At 38.7% G+C, this 16,062-nt stretch overlaps 1 protein-coding gene across 2 annotated transcripts in view; it reads right to left on the reverse strand.

Annotated features, from left to right (window-relative positions):
• Positions 1–16,062, reverse strand: part of myom2b (myomesin 2b) — a 40,895-nt gene that overhangs the window by 8,818 nt on the left and 16,015 nt on the right. For both annotated transcript variants that reach the window (XM_082532654.1, XM_082532653.1), the window contains exons 5-29: positions 14,714–14,800; positions 12,741–12,829; positions 11,500–11,550; positions 11,135–11,299; positions 10,570–10,731; positions 10,220–10,361; positions 9,415–9,614; positions 8,944–8,997; positions 8,578–8,705; positions 8,157–8,340; positions 7,633–7,807; positions 7,405–7,526; positions 7,114–7,301; positions 6,737–6,863; positions 6,435–6,613; positions 5,545–5,659; positions 5,083–5,245; positions 4,854–4,960; positions 3,800–3,844; positions 3,283–3,419; positions 2,741–2,885; positions 2,155–2,217; positions 1,821–1,888; positions 718–831; positions 514–601 (exon numbers count right to left, since the gene is read on the reverse strand). In XM_082532654.1, coding sequence (XP_082388780.1) covers positions 514–601; positions 718–831; positions 1,821–1,888; positions 2,155–2,217; positions 2,741–2,885; positions 3,283–3,419; positions 3,800–3,844; positions 4,854–4,960; positions 5,083–5,245; positions 5,545–5,659; positions 6,435–6,613; positions 6,737–6,863; positions 7,114–7,301; positions 7,405–7,526; positions 7,633–7,807; positions 8,157–8,340; positions 8,578–8,705; positions 8,944–8,997; positions 9,415–9,614; positions 10,220–10,361; positions 10,570–10,731; positions 11,135–11,299; positions 11,500–11,550; positions 12,741–12,829; positions 14,714–14,800 — 3,098 coding nt within the window. The remainder of the gene's footprint in view (positions 1–513; positions 602–717; positions 832–1,820; positions 1,889–2,154; positions 2,218–2,740; positions 2,886–3,282; positions 3,420–3,799; positions 3,845–4,853; positions 4,961–5,082; positions 5,246–5,544; positions 5,660–6,434; positions 6,614–6,736; positions 6,864–7,113; positions 7,302–7,404; positions 7,527–7,632; positions 7,808–8,156; positions 8,341–8,577; positions 8,706–8,943; positions 8,998–9,414; positions 9,615–10,219; positions 10,362–10,569; positions 10,732–11,134; positions 11,300–11,499; positions 11,551–12,740; positions 12,830–14,713; positions 14,801–16,062) is intronic.

The following is a 16,062-nucleotide window of genomic DNA, read 5'->3' on the forward strand; positions in this document are numbered from 1 at the left end:
TTTTGGATAGCAGATCAAACTGCATGCAAAATAGTTACATTCAAACAAGTGACACGTAGAATAAAAAAGGGAGATGAGATATTTTTGGAGGGGAGCTGCCTTTTGGAATTGACAAAAAATGTTTTTGACTAATTTTAACAGTTTTGGCACCAATCATAATTTATGAATCATTCAAGATGTAATTTGTAGACCGAGGCTTTTTTATTATTTCCTTTTTTCTTGTGTTGTGGTTTTGTTTAGAAAAAATAGGAACAATTGTTTTTCAGTATGGTAATATATCTACTTTGTATCCTGCTGCTTTTGAGGAAAAATCAGTAAAAAAAATAAACAGTTTATAACATTATACATTTTTTCCCCATGTCAAGCATTTTATTTATTCTTTTTGTAAGAATAATACACTGTAGTTAAACAATTATACTTGCTCAGTAAGACATCAAGCTAACTATCCAGACAGTGAACTTGTCATTTTTATTAAGCGGTAAGATGAACTGCAAAAATAGAGAACATGTTTACCTTTTCCAGAAATGTTTATTTGGCTCATATCTTTTCCTCTGTCATCACTGATGGTGGCTTTGTAAATTCCTGCTGTCTTCAGTGAAAACTGGAGAAGAAACAGTGCAACATAGGGAATGCAGATTTGTCAATTTTGAACACACCATGAGGACAGCGTTGGGAAAAAACAAAAACATAGTCTTTAGTGCCACAGTGTGCTCTTACCTCTTTAATTGGCAGTTTACAGACTCCTGATCCCAGGTCAGGTTTTACATCCGGGATGATCTCCGTGTCTTCTCTAAACCAGTGAAACACTGATTCCTTCTTCAAGTTAGCAACCTGTTAAAATCAATAAAAATTGCATATTATTATTTTCGAAAAACAGGAAGTGAAGTTTTATTGTCACACACACACTTTATATTTTATACAATTCATCGAACAATGCAAATCCAGATGACCAGTGATGTGCTGTATATAAAGTCTTGTTTATGTGGTAGTTTAGGAAGAGCAAGAGATGTCGACGAGGCTTTTGAAAGACAAAGGAAGCAAATGCCTGCAGCAAACGGATTAAAGTGAAAAACAAATCTCTTAAATGTTAATGCATTGGTGCTTTTGTTTTCTGAATATAAAAATAATACTAATCGGAGAAAATGGTAAAACACAGTTTAATGCTTGGCTGTTTAGTTAATGAACTATATGGTAAGAGTGCATTAGCATTTGAAGAAGGGGTTATTTAAAATGCCTGTTTGCTGCAGGACAAGTACACTTATTCTTGCCTACAAAAGTCAACAAGTCAACCAGAGGTTCCCAAATGTTAGCACATAACTGTACCTCATCAACTTTTTGCAGTAATTCTCACCCACTTGATGGATTAAAATGTAAATCCTGTCTTTCAACCAAAAAAAACTTGAGGCTGTTTATATTTTTCTGCAACATATTATACCCTAAATGATCCCATATTAGAAGTAGAGCATTTTTCTGAAAACTGGTTGATGTTTAAGCTTGCTCTGTTTTGATACTCAACAGTCAAATAATGAATGCATATATTTACTATATCTCTGCATAAATCAAAGATATGCTGATGTCAACTTAACTGTCCCCGAGCATATAAACGGCCACTTTAATTTTAAAATGTTCTTGATAATATACTTCATTCTAACAAGGGCAGGAAAGACCGTGACAATTCGAGTTATTATCTGTCTGGACCTTATCATTACGCAGCACTGTGGCATCCACACTTAGTCTCCATAGAATATCTGCTCAGTAAGTGAGCCTCCCATTTGTCAGACTGTAAATATTCAATAAATATCGAGTACCACTGTGTTTACCTTGCAAACCAAAGTGACAGAGCAGTCATCCCCAATCTGAAGTGATAGAAACTCACTAAAGTGGGGGCCTGTAGTGAAAGGAAACATGAGAGGAAGCCTTGAAAATGGACATAAGCTTTTACAAAACACTTGAGGAACCTTGTTATAAGCTGTATTAACTGATGTGTGGTTTTAAGGTTGCAGCTCGAGAGTTTATGTAAAGATAGTGTACTTCTCTCCTGTATGCTCACTCATTAGTTATCTCCTGGGTAACATAGTGTTGTGCTGGTCTCAGGCTAAATTAAGAACAAAGCTCTTACAAGCTTAAAATTGGATGATGTTTTGTATTTCTTACCCTCTTTGACTCTGATGTACTCTCTCCTCTGGAAATCAGCCTCAGCCAGTGCTGCCTTGAAAGCTATGTGCACATACAGATACACATAAACGGAGAATAATTAAAAGATCAAAGTGTTGCTATAGATTCTTTTTTTAGTGGTCCCCCATATGAGAGCAGAATCATAATTTATGAAATCAAGCATCTTTAGTTGAGTCTTAGGGAGTCCTATAGACATGAAGTTCAAACCCTTCTCTACACTAACGGGCTTAATACATTTCCATAATGGGATCTCTAATGCAGCAGATGCTAAGTCTACTGTCATACAAAAAAGCCCATTCTATACACTCTCTGCTACATGTCTGTGTTTCTCCTGGCTTAGGCTTGACAGCATACCCCCTAATTAGTACGCTGAAAAATAAGAGGTTGTGATAAGTTCTTTCTGCACACATCCACTTAAAAAAAAAAAAGAAAATACAGTCCAGAGGGTATTGTTCTTTTTTTGTTGAATGTAGTCGGATACTGCAGGTTTTGTGGGGTCCGACTGGGTTGGAACCACATTTGAAAGGCTGATCGTAGGACAGCAGTAAACCTTGGTCCCTCTTACCATTTCCAATCAGAACCAGTGAGCTCTGTGCCTTTCCTCCTCCATCTGTGATCTGGCAGGTATATGTCCCCTCATTCTCCTCAGTGAAATGATCCATGATGAACTCAATGATCCCTGTAGCGACGTCATGAGCCATCTTGTTGGGCTGCAGAAAAATAGAGTTGTAATTTTAAAAAGCCTACTTGACGACAGACTTTGTGACTATCATAACTTTTGTGTAGTTAAAAACAGCTGACTGAACTATTGTCTTGATAGAAAAGTAGGTTGTTCACCTTGAAGCTAGAATATAAATCATTCATCTCTTCTGTTTTTATTTGCAAGGCTCACTTAAATGGTTTAGCCCATACTCTGGGACCTTTCAGTTTGAGCCTCGCAAAAATTACAGCTGAAAGAAGACTACCTGGCTAACTGATATATCATTTTCCGGACTTCATTTTCCATTTGCATGACTTTCTACACCCATGAATTTCAAGTACTGCATAGGGAGAGTGGCATAGGTAGGAACTGACTACAATCTGCGGGTAAACTAAGATGTATCTTACATCAGCTCCAGACAGTTCCTTGTTGTTTGCAAAGAATTTGTAGGTGACATTGGAAGAAATCTCCTCAGCCTGCAGCCAGAACCTCATTCGGCCTCTCTCCAGAATCTTATAGGCCAACTCAGACTTCAGCGGGATGACTAGAGGACAAGAGGGAGGAAGGGTAAGGGGTTTCAAAACATTATTGTCCTTGTTTAATGAGGAGACGAAGGAGGAGAGGACAGGAGAAAGAGAAGAGCTTAGGCAATGTGATGCAAAAGCAGGTAAGACTTTTTTCTTTTTTTTCTTTTTTTTTGGATCAAATAAAAAGAGAAATCTGCCCCTAAAAAAATAAAGAAATCAGAAATCTTCAAAGGCAGAAGAAGAAAGAAAAATAAAAGCATAAAAGAGGGAGAACGAGAAATGAAGTGAGCAGGTAAGACAGATTAAGACTCAGAGGAGAAAGTTTTAAAGAAGAGATTAAAAAGGACAAAGAGAGAGAAACTCAGAGAGATTGAAAGAGTCAGTCAAAGGTACCTACCTGGGTGTCTGATATCATAACTGAGCGCCAGCATCTTTACCAACTCTATAAGGCACAGACACATTATTTTATAGACACAGACATGCAGTTATCATACATGTGACATTTTATACATTGGTCTAATTTTACCATTAGCTTCGATGAGGTACCAGATAAGTCAGGGAGAGGAAAATCAAGGAACAAAAACATTAAAACTGAAGCTCAAAGCTGAAAGAACAAAATTACATTGTGACTCATAACTGGCCCTGAATGCTTACCCTGAAACACAGCCTGTATTATGAGTTGTTGTATTATTGGAGCCTCACCAAGTACCTGTGATATAACTGAAATGAATGAATCCTTGCGTGCTAGAAGTTCAGAAATTATTGCGAGTTACAGTGGAATAACTGTAGGCCGAATGGGAAGCAATCAGTGGAAGCCACGTATTATAGCCTCGTAGCAAACTGGTGCAATAGAAGGAAAAGCGTTGTGAAGCTTTCTGACAGAAATCCTTTTGCCACGAAGATCTGGTGGTAAAACATGTTCAGTGCCCCAAGCTTGGAGAAATAATGCGCTCTGCTAGTATCATCAGCTGTGTAATGAAATTGTTTGTTGCCTACATGCCAGGCTGATTGTTTTTAAGTATGCTCTCACTGCTTTCATCTTTTATTGCATTCTACACACTGCCTTAGTTCTCCGATACAGTTTTCTTTTGATTTTAGCTCAAGTCTGCGCTTTTGATGTAGTTATTAGGGTGTTGCTCTACAGCTGTTCAAATTTTCACGATCAAGGCATGAGTGGTATTTGCATGCAATAGTTTAACAGAGGTAGGAAACGGATATGGAATGCAAACTAATGCGATGAGATGATTAAGATAATAAAGGCAACATCGCAAATTACCATAAGTCAACAAGGGCAAATGAGCCATGAGTATAGAATACAAATAAACATAAACATGAGAGATTTCATTAAGTCTAAGTTGCAGATTCTTTTATAGATTTTCAAATTTTTCATGACAGTTGACTGGGTGCCTAAGCATCAGAGCCATCCTTACTTAGCAATGAATTGAACCTACCTTCATTAGAGATTGTGTAGCTGGATGACACTCCCTCTGTGTTTGTGACAGAAACAGAATACGTCCCAAAGTCCTCCTTATCTGGGTTCTTGAAGATCAGCTTAGAGCTGCAGTGGAGGGCGGAAGAGAAACACAGACACACACAGTCAGAGAGATTGTTCAAGCTGAAATTGAATGCAAATGTTTGATGCCATATGCATGTTATATATGTGTGTGACTGTGGTCTTACTGGATGCCCTCGGATTTAATCACTACCCCTTTAGAGAAATCTGTGATTTCTTTATAATCTTTCTTCCAGATGAACTTGGAGCCTTCGTTTATCTGGCAGGACTCGAATGACAGAACAATGTCACCTGACTTCTCATCCACCACACAGGACACCTCCTGGGAACCTTCAATACACAGATAAACATAGTTTTTAGACTCATTTTTGTCTCCAGTTAATGCCCAGAAAGCCTAAACAGCTATTAATGTGAGCTTTGATATTTGATGGATTGATATCACATGTGTCCACTCGCTCTTAAACTCTTGCCTTCACCACTGTCAACAATAGTGCAACACTCACTCAAAGCAAAACCATAGCACTTTGTATGCTTTACAAAGAGGAACTTGGAGACACATATTTATGAATTCTAATACCCTTATATTCTAATAGTAAGGTATTCAGTTTCTGTCTGCTGTTAAATGTTACCTGCCACGGCCTTGGCAGTCACAGGGTCAGAGGCCATTGAGGCCATACCCACTCCAGCAGCATTGACTGCACGCACTCTGAACACATAGGTAGTGCCCACCTCCAGACCTGTTACCTAGGACACAAACAGACAATCTGTTGCTAGGGGGAGTGGAGGTGTGAACGTCTGTAAATGGGTGTGGTAACTTTCAACCTGTGCAAAATTGACAGGTAAATAAATTATGACATAATAACAGCATATTCTATTCTGAATCTAACAATACTATTTATTTTGTTGATCACTTGGTGCTGTGAATGAATGTAAAATATATCATCCTTTAGCCCAGCAGCAGCTGGATCTATTATTATAATTCCCCCTGTTCTTTTAGGCAACTTACCCTAAATATTAATAATGCATGAGTAATCCGTATTGTTTCAAAGCATATTTTTATTAGATCACTAAATGGTCTTGGTATTATTATAATTATTCTTGTCTTATTTTACTTTACTGACTTTCCATTATCACACATAAGTGATTCACCTTTAACAGATTTTCTTTTTGTACCATTTCACCAAGTAGTTACTTGGTTCATCCACTAGATGTCAGTGTCACACAGTTTTTGTACCTACACTGCTGCAGTTTTGGTAGTGGTAAATAAAGTGCTGGAAAAAGTGGATGAAAATTGATGTTTTGGGGGGGGAAAGTTCAGTAAAGATGAAGAAACACACTGTTACATAATAAACGTCATGCACTGCATTTTACACTTGTTTCAGCAGTCTAACCTATATGTTATATTGTAAATTAAAAGCGTTATTCCAATTTCTTTTGTCTTGCGTGCTTGAGTAAAATCTCTGATGAGCAGTGGAGGATAACCTCTATGATTCATAGATTGGAACAGTGATACCCTCACCTTTAGGAAGCGGTGACTGGCAGCTTTTTCATTGGCTGTGATCCAGTTAGCAGTACCCTTCTTGGCATACTCAACATGGTAGCCTGTGATTGGTTCAGAACCAGTGTAGACAGGCTTTTGCCACTCAACCACCAATGAATTATCTCTCACTTCACAAAAGGTCAGGTCATAGGCTGGGCCTATATGAGCCAGATGATGAGAGGAGAAGAACAACAATTCCATATTTATCTTTCTAGAAGTGTAAAAGCTTCACTTTTGACTCAGAGTTTAAAGTCAGTCACTAAAAAGTGAAATTTACTAACCAGGTTCTGGCATTGTCCAGGCATCACATGTAAGGTCTTCTGAATGTTTGGACGCTGGTCCAAGACCAGCCAGGTTGGCTCCATAAACCTGGAACTGATAGACTGCTCCCTCTGTCAAGTTCTCCACCTTTTAATAAAATGTTACATGGTTAACTAAAATCCTAGTTATCATTATCAATTTAAACAAAATGGACATGCCACTTTCAGAGTTGAACAGGCCAGTTTTGCACAAAATAATCAGACCATCCCAAATAAAATAATATGTATCTTAACTTTTGTATGATATATAATAAGAAGAGTATGCAAGTATGTATGCAAAATTGTGGCCCTCTTCTGTTTGTTTTGATGTTTGAATGTTATAAAAAGAGTCCAAATACCTTATAAACTCTCTCTGTGATTGGTGGGATATGAACCTCCCTCCACATGGTTGTTCCTCTACGTCTTTTGTCCACATAATACTCTTTGATCTTTGCTCCTCCAGAGCGAAGAGGCTTCTTCCAGTTCAGGATCATTGAATGGCCGTCGCAGTACAGCAGTGCAATGTTATAAGGAGCAGATGGGGTGGCTGTAAGAACAGTATTGAGTTTTAATTCTTTAAAATGAAAAGGTTTGGGGCAGTTATCATGATTAACATCTGCAGTAGTGAGCAAATATTTGGCATTACTGACTAAGGGCAGCCTTGACAGTCAAAGGTGCTGACTCCTGGGATTCATCACTGAGACCCAGCTCATTGATAGCCTGGACGCGGAACATGTAGGTTTCTCCTGTGGTCAAACCACTAACCACAAACCTGAAGAGACACAAACGTGACACAAAGCCCATTGTGTAATAAGCAGCCAGAGAAAAAAATCCATTTTTGAGCCCAACAGTGTGTTTGTGTGTCGCTAGAAACATACTTGGTGTTCTTGTGAGGTTTGTGATTGGCTGAGGTCCAGTTCTTGGATCCTTGCACACACTGGTCAATGTAATAACCAATCAAATTATTAGGTTCCTTTGGAGGAGCCCATTGGATGAGGACAGAGGTGTCTGTTTCCCTTGTCGCAATCACCTGACCAGGAGCGGATGGTACGCCTGCAATTGATTAAAAAATAAATAAAAAATAGCTACATAATACTGTAATTACAATTAAGGATACTTTATATTAGGTTCTTCTGGTTTTCAAGTGGCTGCTACTCAGTATCTATACCACAACCCTCTTACACCTGACCATAATTTTTATGTCAGCTTCATGTTTGAAACATTTGAAACAAATCTCTCAGCTGACATATTGAAAACTTTTTGTAGTAAGCAGTTCAGAAGATCACCCACACCACATTTTGTTGTGAAGTAACACAGAAATACAATTAAAGGTGTTGCAACTGGTAATTGGTAATAATAAACACTACTGCTGTGTAACAGGAAAGGAAAAATGGAGGCAAACCTTTGAGTTCCTGAGTCTGAATAGGTCCAGTTGGCTCTGATGGCGCACTGGTCCCATAAATGTTGGCAGACAAAACTCTGAACTTATATTGTTTTCCCTCTGCCAGGTCAAAGACAGCATAACGAGGAGATCGAATAGGGACCTGGGTGTTAACGCGCTGCCATGCGCCACTGTCTGCCATGCACTGTGGAGAGACGGAGACATGGAAGCAAGTTTGTTTACATTTTAAAAATGTATTTTATTTTTTCCAAGGCTTGTCTCTATATGTGTTATACAGAAGACCTGTAAAAATAGTTTAGGCACACAAGTTAATGCAGCTGCATAATATAAAGGAGAAAAAAACTGCTGTTACTGCTTCGTCAAACTATAAACAACTGTTTAGGGGGAAGTCAGTGAATTAGAATATGACATTGTTTGTTACCTTTTCTATGTAGTACCACATGGGAGCGCTGCTGGTGTACGCTGGGGCTTTCCAGCTCAAAACAACATAGGTCCTGTCTGTTTCTGAGGCATTAATTCCTGATGGAACACCTGGAGGCTTTCCTTCAGCTACAAAGAAACAAGACTGAAAACGTTAAAAATATAATACATATTATATGTGGCGTAACAAATACACGAACCAGTCGCTTCCTTGCGTACATCTGTTCAATTGCTTAACACAAATATCTAATCAGCCAATCACCAGTCAGCAACTCATTGCATTTCAACTTGGAGACATGGTCAAGACAACCTGCTGAAGTTTAAACAGAGCATCAGAATGTATGTATCAACTTCAATTCAAACCCACCTTCAACTTCGTCATGGTAAGACACGATATCCAGTCTTCCTCCAAGCCTTTTGGCTAGAGGAAGATAAAGAGATGATCATCATGTGTTTGTGATTGATAGTGACCTTTTTTTGAGATCATTTTAAATACAAATTTGTTGTTTATATAGGAGCTGAACATGTACCGTATCTAATGCTATAAAATAGACTGATTAGTGTGTATTTTACAAGTCTAACCTGCCCCCAAATAAAAGCATGAGATAAGTACAATATGACATAATTTAGTTACATAATGTGTTTTTTATTATGTGCTTTAAATCAGGGCTGATTGTAATTCTACATGAATAACTGTTTAGCAAGAAACAAGAAGACAGTTATAATTTCAAACAATAGTGACTACAATAATGACAACATGACACATGGCAAAACTTCAAAACACTGTATTTTTAAGGTGAGCTTAGACATTTCTCTGTATTAGTGTAGTTAAACCCACCGTGAAGCCTCTCAAACTCAGTGGGGTCCATTGCAGTGATGGGATCAGACATACGAGAAGGTTTGCTGATTCCATGGGAGTTAACAGCTCTGACTCTGAAGTAGAAGGAGTGCCCTTCAAACAGCCCAGACACCGGATATTTACAGATCTTTATGGGGTGATCGTTACATTGGGTCCAGTTTTCAGTTCCAACCTCACATCTAAGAAGAGAAAAGATGAGAATGTCGCAGAGTTAATGAGATGAATGCAAATAGAAAGATCTGATAAAATACTGGTATGGCATGGAGTCATTATAAACATGTAACTATTGCAAATACTGCTATTAGTTACACTATGTGTACAAGTTTATAATGGATGTTTTATGTTTTGTGTATGCTACCATATTATTAAAAAATGCTGATTGGTATATGAGATCAGAACAGTGTACCTGTTGGAGCCTCACTGAAAGCACTTGTGCTGAAATTATCTGTTCATTATGATGCTAGACAAAAAAAAAGACATAAGCAGGAAAAGAGCTTCCTCAGCAAAAAAAATGCAGATTGAAAAAGAATGAAAAGCAGCCAATAGGTAGCAGAGCATGCCCATTCCTGCTCTGTTTAGGTTAAAATATGAGCGACAGAAGAAATAAACAAAAGCAGCTGTGTATTTTATGTGCAATAAAGAGAACATGGACTGCCCCTCTTCCTTGAGACAAAAAACAGTAATTTGATACTCAAGTAAGCTCAATAGGATTACTTAAAGTAATTAGTTTGTCTTTATGCTGGCCAGTTTATCTGTTTATGGCGTTTATACCAGTAACTCTTACTTGTCGACAAAGTATCCCAGGATTGGACCCTCTGTAGTTGTATTAGGAGGCTTCCATGACACAATGACATAGTCTCTGTTGGCATCATGGATCTTGATGTCCATAGGAGCACCAGGTGCAGCAGGGACTGGAGGAGGACCATCTAGACAGGAAGTGATGACGTGCATTGTTTTAATAATCACATTATTCATAAGAAATAAGAAGCAATAATACTTAGCATTAGCAGTTAGCAGAATAAGTATTATGTTGACAGCAAAACCGTATCAGTTTCATAAAATTTAAGCTCCAGTTTCCAAACTGGATTTAGAAATACGTTAATCTTATCCAGTCCAACGTTTGGCTCATCTTACCTGCGACTGAGACAAAGGCGCTGTGTTCTGCGGTGCCTCCTTTAGTGACCATGCGCAGGGTATAGAGACCCTCGTCATCTTTGTAGAGATTTGGAAGAGTCAATTTGCTGAATCCTCTACCAGTTTCAATCTTCACCCATTTAGAGTCAAACAGACGAGTGTCTAGGAAAAATGAGACAGGCTCATTGACTCAGCTTCACCGCATAACTCTTATGAACCTGAACTATAAAATGCTAAAATAATGAAACATCAAGTTTGAGTAAATAAAGCCTTTCTGCATACAACAAAAATAAGCTAGAATTTTCTTTTATACCTCAGACACACACGTAGCAAATGAAACGGCTCACAAATTTGGGGTGATATTACTTGAGTCTACTTAACTGCTTTTGGTATAATTAATAGGCAATAAAAATAGTGTCCATAACATTTTCTAATTTTTCCACTGCTGTGCCTCTGGCTGCATGTCGGCTAGATTGGGTCAGGCAGTCACTGTGGCATTTAGCATATATTACTAGCAATTATAGGGTAATTACTGTATCATAAAGTGCTATTTTATATCAATTACCATCTCTGTACCACTGTGCCTCAGGCTGTAGGTTTGCCAGGTTGGGCTCCAGGGTCATGGTAGCAGAAAGGGTGGCAGATTCACCCTCGGTAGCAAACACTGGTCCAAACATCTCCAAAAAAGTAATGTGGATTTTAGTGTAATGGATCTTTGGTAGCATAGAAGCTGGGGAAAAGAAGAGAGATAACATGAAAGAGATAGTAGAATTGGTGGTAACAGCATGTTGCTTCACACGCTCTTTTGAAAGGAGAATAGAGGAATATTATGTTAACTCATATTAAATGATATAATTGTATTACAGTTGTAATTTATGAGTATTTTAAAATCTAGTGCTGATGTTCTCTGGAGGTAATTACTTTGCCTACCTTCATAAGGCAGCCATGCATATGAACAGGACTCTTCCTCCTGCTTGAATCCTGCACAAAAAAACAACAAAAAACAGTAAACGTTGTGTGTGATTGGCAGCAACAGCCAGCTGAAATAATACAGATGTGCAGTTACAGATTTGTATGATTCATCTAAATATGATTACTTTTTTTATGAATAACATTTATTGTAAAATAACCCTACATGAAATTTGTTGAAATGTTGCTAATTGCACAAGTAACTCCTCATAGTAAACACTCAGCTGTAGGTATAGACACTTTGTGAAGTAGCCTCTAGTCTCAGAAGTGAAGCCAAAGTCAGCAAAAGGAGAATCCTGTGGTCTGTGTGTGTGTGTCTGTGTTGGGTGGGGGGTCTGATTGTATGGAAGTTTATTGGGGAAGTGACACAAATGTTAACCCAAGTTTAAGTTATGATTTAATTTGCTAGTTTTAAATCCTGTTTTGCACAATTAGGGTTGATTTTGTAAGATATGGTCCCATAGTGAATTAGCCTTCCTATTTAGAGAATAGTGGGTTATGATTTGGGGTGTGATTGTATTTCGATTATTGTGCTTAATAGGTTGCTACTGTAAAACCACGTCCATGGTTTCCTAGTTAGAACTAGTTCCTGTCACAGAGTTCCCTTTTTGCTTACAGCAATCAGTCTCATCGTTATTTGCCACAATAATCACAAAAGTGTTATCAACCCAACTTGAAATATCATTACCAAAGGAAGTTGGATATTCTCTGCTTGGAGGCATAGCATATGATCGTGAGGCAGCATCAATTAAATAATTACTGGAATTTGATTTATGGAGTACAAGCGGCGCTTTTGCTCACACATCACTGTGGTTTCTTCTGATTGGTCTGGGCATGTTGCCTGCTCCATATCAAGAGTTTGTGTACACGTTGTCAAGTGTACAGTCCCTGATGTAAGTTAACCTCTCAGTGTCGCAAGTATAGCACTGGTTTCACAAAGTCTTTATTGAGTCGATTGAGGCAAGCTATGGATCGTAGCAACAGAGTGGTAGATCGTGCGAATGGGTGGCAGACTTGGGGTGTTTTGGTACTTTGGCTAAGTCAGTTAGCAACACTAAACTATAAACAAATGTTTACGTTCTTGCATCTGGTCTAGAGTTTGGGGGTTGGCTTGTGTGTGTATGAGAGTCAGCGTGTGCAACCCTGTTGCACGTCCATTGCTTTACACTTAAAGCCTCTGGTTATCAGATTGAATGGCTTACTCTTCACAATAATGGAGGCCTGACTGGAGGCTTGTCCATGGAGGTTTACAGCCATAGCAGTGTACTGAGCTGTATCATCAGTTGAGCATCTGGAACACAGAATAAACATAAAATGGTTGCATTTTGATCAAAAGATTTCCCAACAGATTGCAACAGATTAGAGAATAAACGAAATGGTGATTGAGCACTGTGTCATACTTAGCATACTTAGCTAAATTCTGGGACTTCATGGCAATCTTATGGATTTTACAGTCATCTGTGAAATTACCGAAACTGCCTAAATAGCAGGTGAGCTACATATTAGAAGATCTGCAATGACAGGACTAACTGCTCTCTACTGATACATTGCCACTGTGCATTTTCTCCAACAGCGTATATGAATCCACTTCACCAAATGAGCAATTATTCCCCACATGAATGCTTCATGTTGCCAGGGATAATCAGCAGTGGAGAAGACAGAGCACAGATTGTGTAAAGCCCCATTCACACTTCAATTAACAATGCTTGGTTTACTTATTCAGAGAATGTTTTGGTTTAGACCCACAGCTTTCCTTTTAGGAAACACCATGTGCCAAATCTCACCTGACAAACAAAGTAATGCTTGCAGAATACTCAGTGCATAGTCCTTTGAGTTGGAAACAAGGTCACAGGGCAGGGGGTTAATTGTATCTTCTGTGTGGGCGGATTTTATAATCTGCCAATATGTTAGAGCTGCAATGCAGTTCATCACAAGCACTGTGTCTGCTAAGCTTTCTCTACGTTATATTTACATAGAGGTTACTGGATTTGTTTTCTTTAGAGCAGTGTAGCTACAGATCTTTGGCCATTCTGGCAAGTTGCAAAACTTAAGTGGTCTTTTTGTTTCTGCTCATATCGCTCACTTTTCCACAATCGTATGTCACACCTTTAGCATGTGACATGAGACTTTGACCCCTTGACAAATTAATAAACTGATATAGTCATGAAAGAGGATGTTATTAGCATAAATTGCAGAAGTAATGTGGGGGAGAACAGCGAATGTACTCTCATTAAGTCGCAAATAACTTAAGCTATACAGTGTGTAGGTGTAGGACTCGTGAGGTGTCTATACATAACATAACTTCTTGCTGTCTATTTCTAACCCTGCTTAATGCCATGCTAAAGTTTTGCGGTAACTGTTATTTTAATTATTTAGCTATTTTAAAAAGTCATAAGTCATGGTAAGAATGCAGTACTCAAGAGTATGATGTGCTTCATGGGTGTTTTTTCTCCAAGGAGTATTAACTGCTGGCTGTACAGTGTGTAAGTAAGGAAACAGCGGTGGCCTGAAAGATTCCCAGAGTATCACGTACCACTGAGGTCAGCACTTGAACAGCTGAGCTTCCACAGACTGGAGGGAGAGTAGGATAAGCTCCAGTCCCCTGACTTTAACTACACAGCCCGCCCACACCTTCAGGTGACAGACGGTAAACATCTCTGATCTAATTTTGTGCATGGGGCTTGAAAGAATTAAGGAGGAGGAGATTTCCAATGGCTCGCTACATATTCTTAATCCCGATATTTGGGCAGTGAGACCAGTGGCCTTGTAACTCAGTGCACTTCATCTTAAGAAAACATAGAAGCAGACAAGTACAAGCAAACTACAACCCATTTCCAAAAAAGTTGGGATGTCTTATAAAATGTAGATTTAAAAAAGTAACATCAAGGAGAGGGAGAGAGCCATACAGACGTGGACAGAAAGAGATGGGAGTTTTAGATTGTGACCCATTCTTAAAGTTCAAAGTTAAAGGAAAAGCCCTTTGTGAGAAAGATGCACCATAGTGGGAAACGTTTTTCCCACTATTGTGCTGGACTGCTGTATTATTGGATTTTCTTCTCTTTTGGGGTCTTTACCTTACAATATAAAATCCCATGAGATGACTGCTATTAGTAAATTGGTGGCAGATAAATAAAAATATGTTCAAAAACTCTAACCTTTATTGAACTTAATGTACCTTGGGATCTCCAGGGAGTGGATTCCACCTTTGGCTTCAACCAGATATCTTCCAGAAGACAAGTCCAGGATCATTCCATCTTTATACCTAAAATTGAGCAAAACAATAGCTATCTTCATGAAGCATTGAGTAATAAAAGGTATGAATGCAATGATGTATCCACAAGACCACAAAATGGTCTTTTACGTTTATTCTTGGGATTTTATGGAAACCTGTGACCCTGGAAAACTGGCTTCCTTTTCATCTTCTTACCTTGTAGTTTGGCCTCACCACAACAGACAAAAAGCTGGGAATGACACTTCATGAGAGCCAAAACTCTCATGTCTGCATCAGCATTAAGATCAGCGGTAAACATAAAAAAACACAGCTTGATGCCCATAGCATGTGATGTGAACTGAAGATCCAATCAGAAACTGACCCACAAGAATTTTCTGACCTTAACTGTGCTTCCTGCCTTATTTCGGTGCAATTTGAGACGGCAAGAAGCAAATGTCAACATTTATGTCCAAACACTAATTTAAAAAGATCTTTCACGTTGGATAGTAATTAATTATATTAGACTGTGTTGTTAAATATCTTGCGGACTGTCTCATCTAGCCGAGTGACTGACTCCACAAAGACCAGACTATGAGCACAACTGCGAGTGAGGTGATAATGCAAATCAGTAGAAACTTGTAAATCCTGATCGTCTATTTCCTCAAGGTCGCTATGAGGACAGCCAAGTTACTGGCCATACATGCTGCACATGCAGCAGCATTAAAAGACTGTCAAATACATACATACATAATTTTATTAGGGATTAATAAAGTATTCTGATTCTGAAATCTGCTATTATAGTCTGTACTAGAGCAGACAATGCTATCCCTTAAATAGGCTTACGGGGAATAAGGCGTTAGCCAAATGTCTACAGTCTATATTGAATGAAGACTTCGGTGATTTTACATTTGTTGTTTTCTTAATATGCTGTCCTCAATGTTGATTCATAGCCATCTGCTGCTGGAATGCAAAGTCATGAATAAGCCTAAGATATGCACATGAGAGCACTTATGACAAGGCCTATCAGGAGAGCATTCTCATTTCATACCAGGCACAGAGCTGCAAACCCTGGGCCCATGGCATAGTCACTCCTTCTTAGGCAGATCATAAACTGTGTTACAGGGATTATTCAAACCCTTCCTGAGATGAGGAGGGAGATCCTCAGCATCCATCACAGAGGTCTATTGATGCCTAACTGGCATGTGAACTCCCAGTGACTGTGAAACAGCAATGAAAGAACAACCATGCCCACACATAAAAAATGATGTGTGTGTGTGTGTGTGTGTGTGTGTGTGTGTGTGTGTGTGTGTGTC

The sequence above is a fragment of the Aulonocara stuartgranti genome (assembly GCF_965226115.1).
Source record: "Aulonocara stuartgranti genome assembly, chromosome: 1".
Taxonomy (NCBI): domain Eukaryota; kingdom Metazoa; phylum Chordata; class Actinopteri; order Cichliformes; family Cichlidae; genus Aulonocara; species Aulonocara stuartgranti.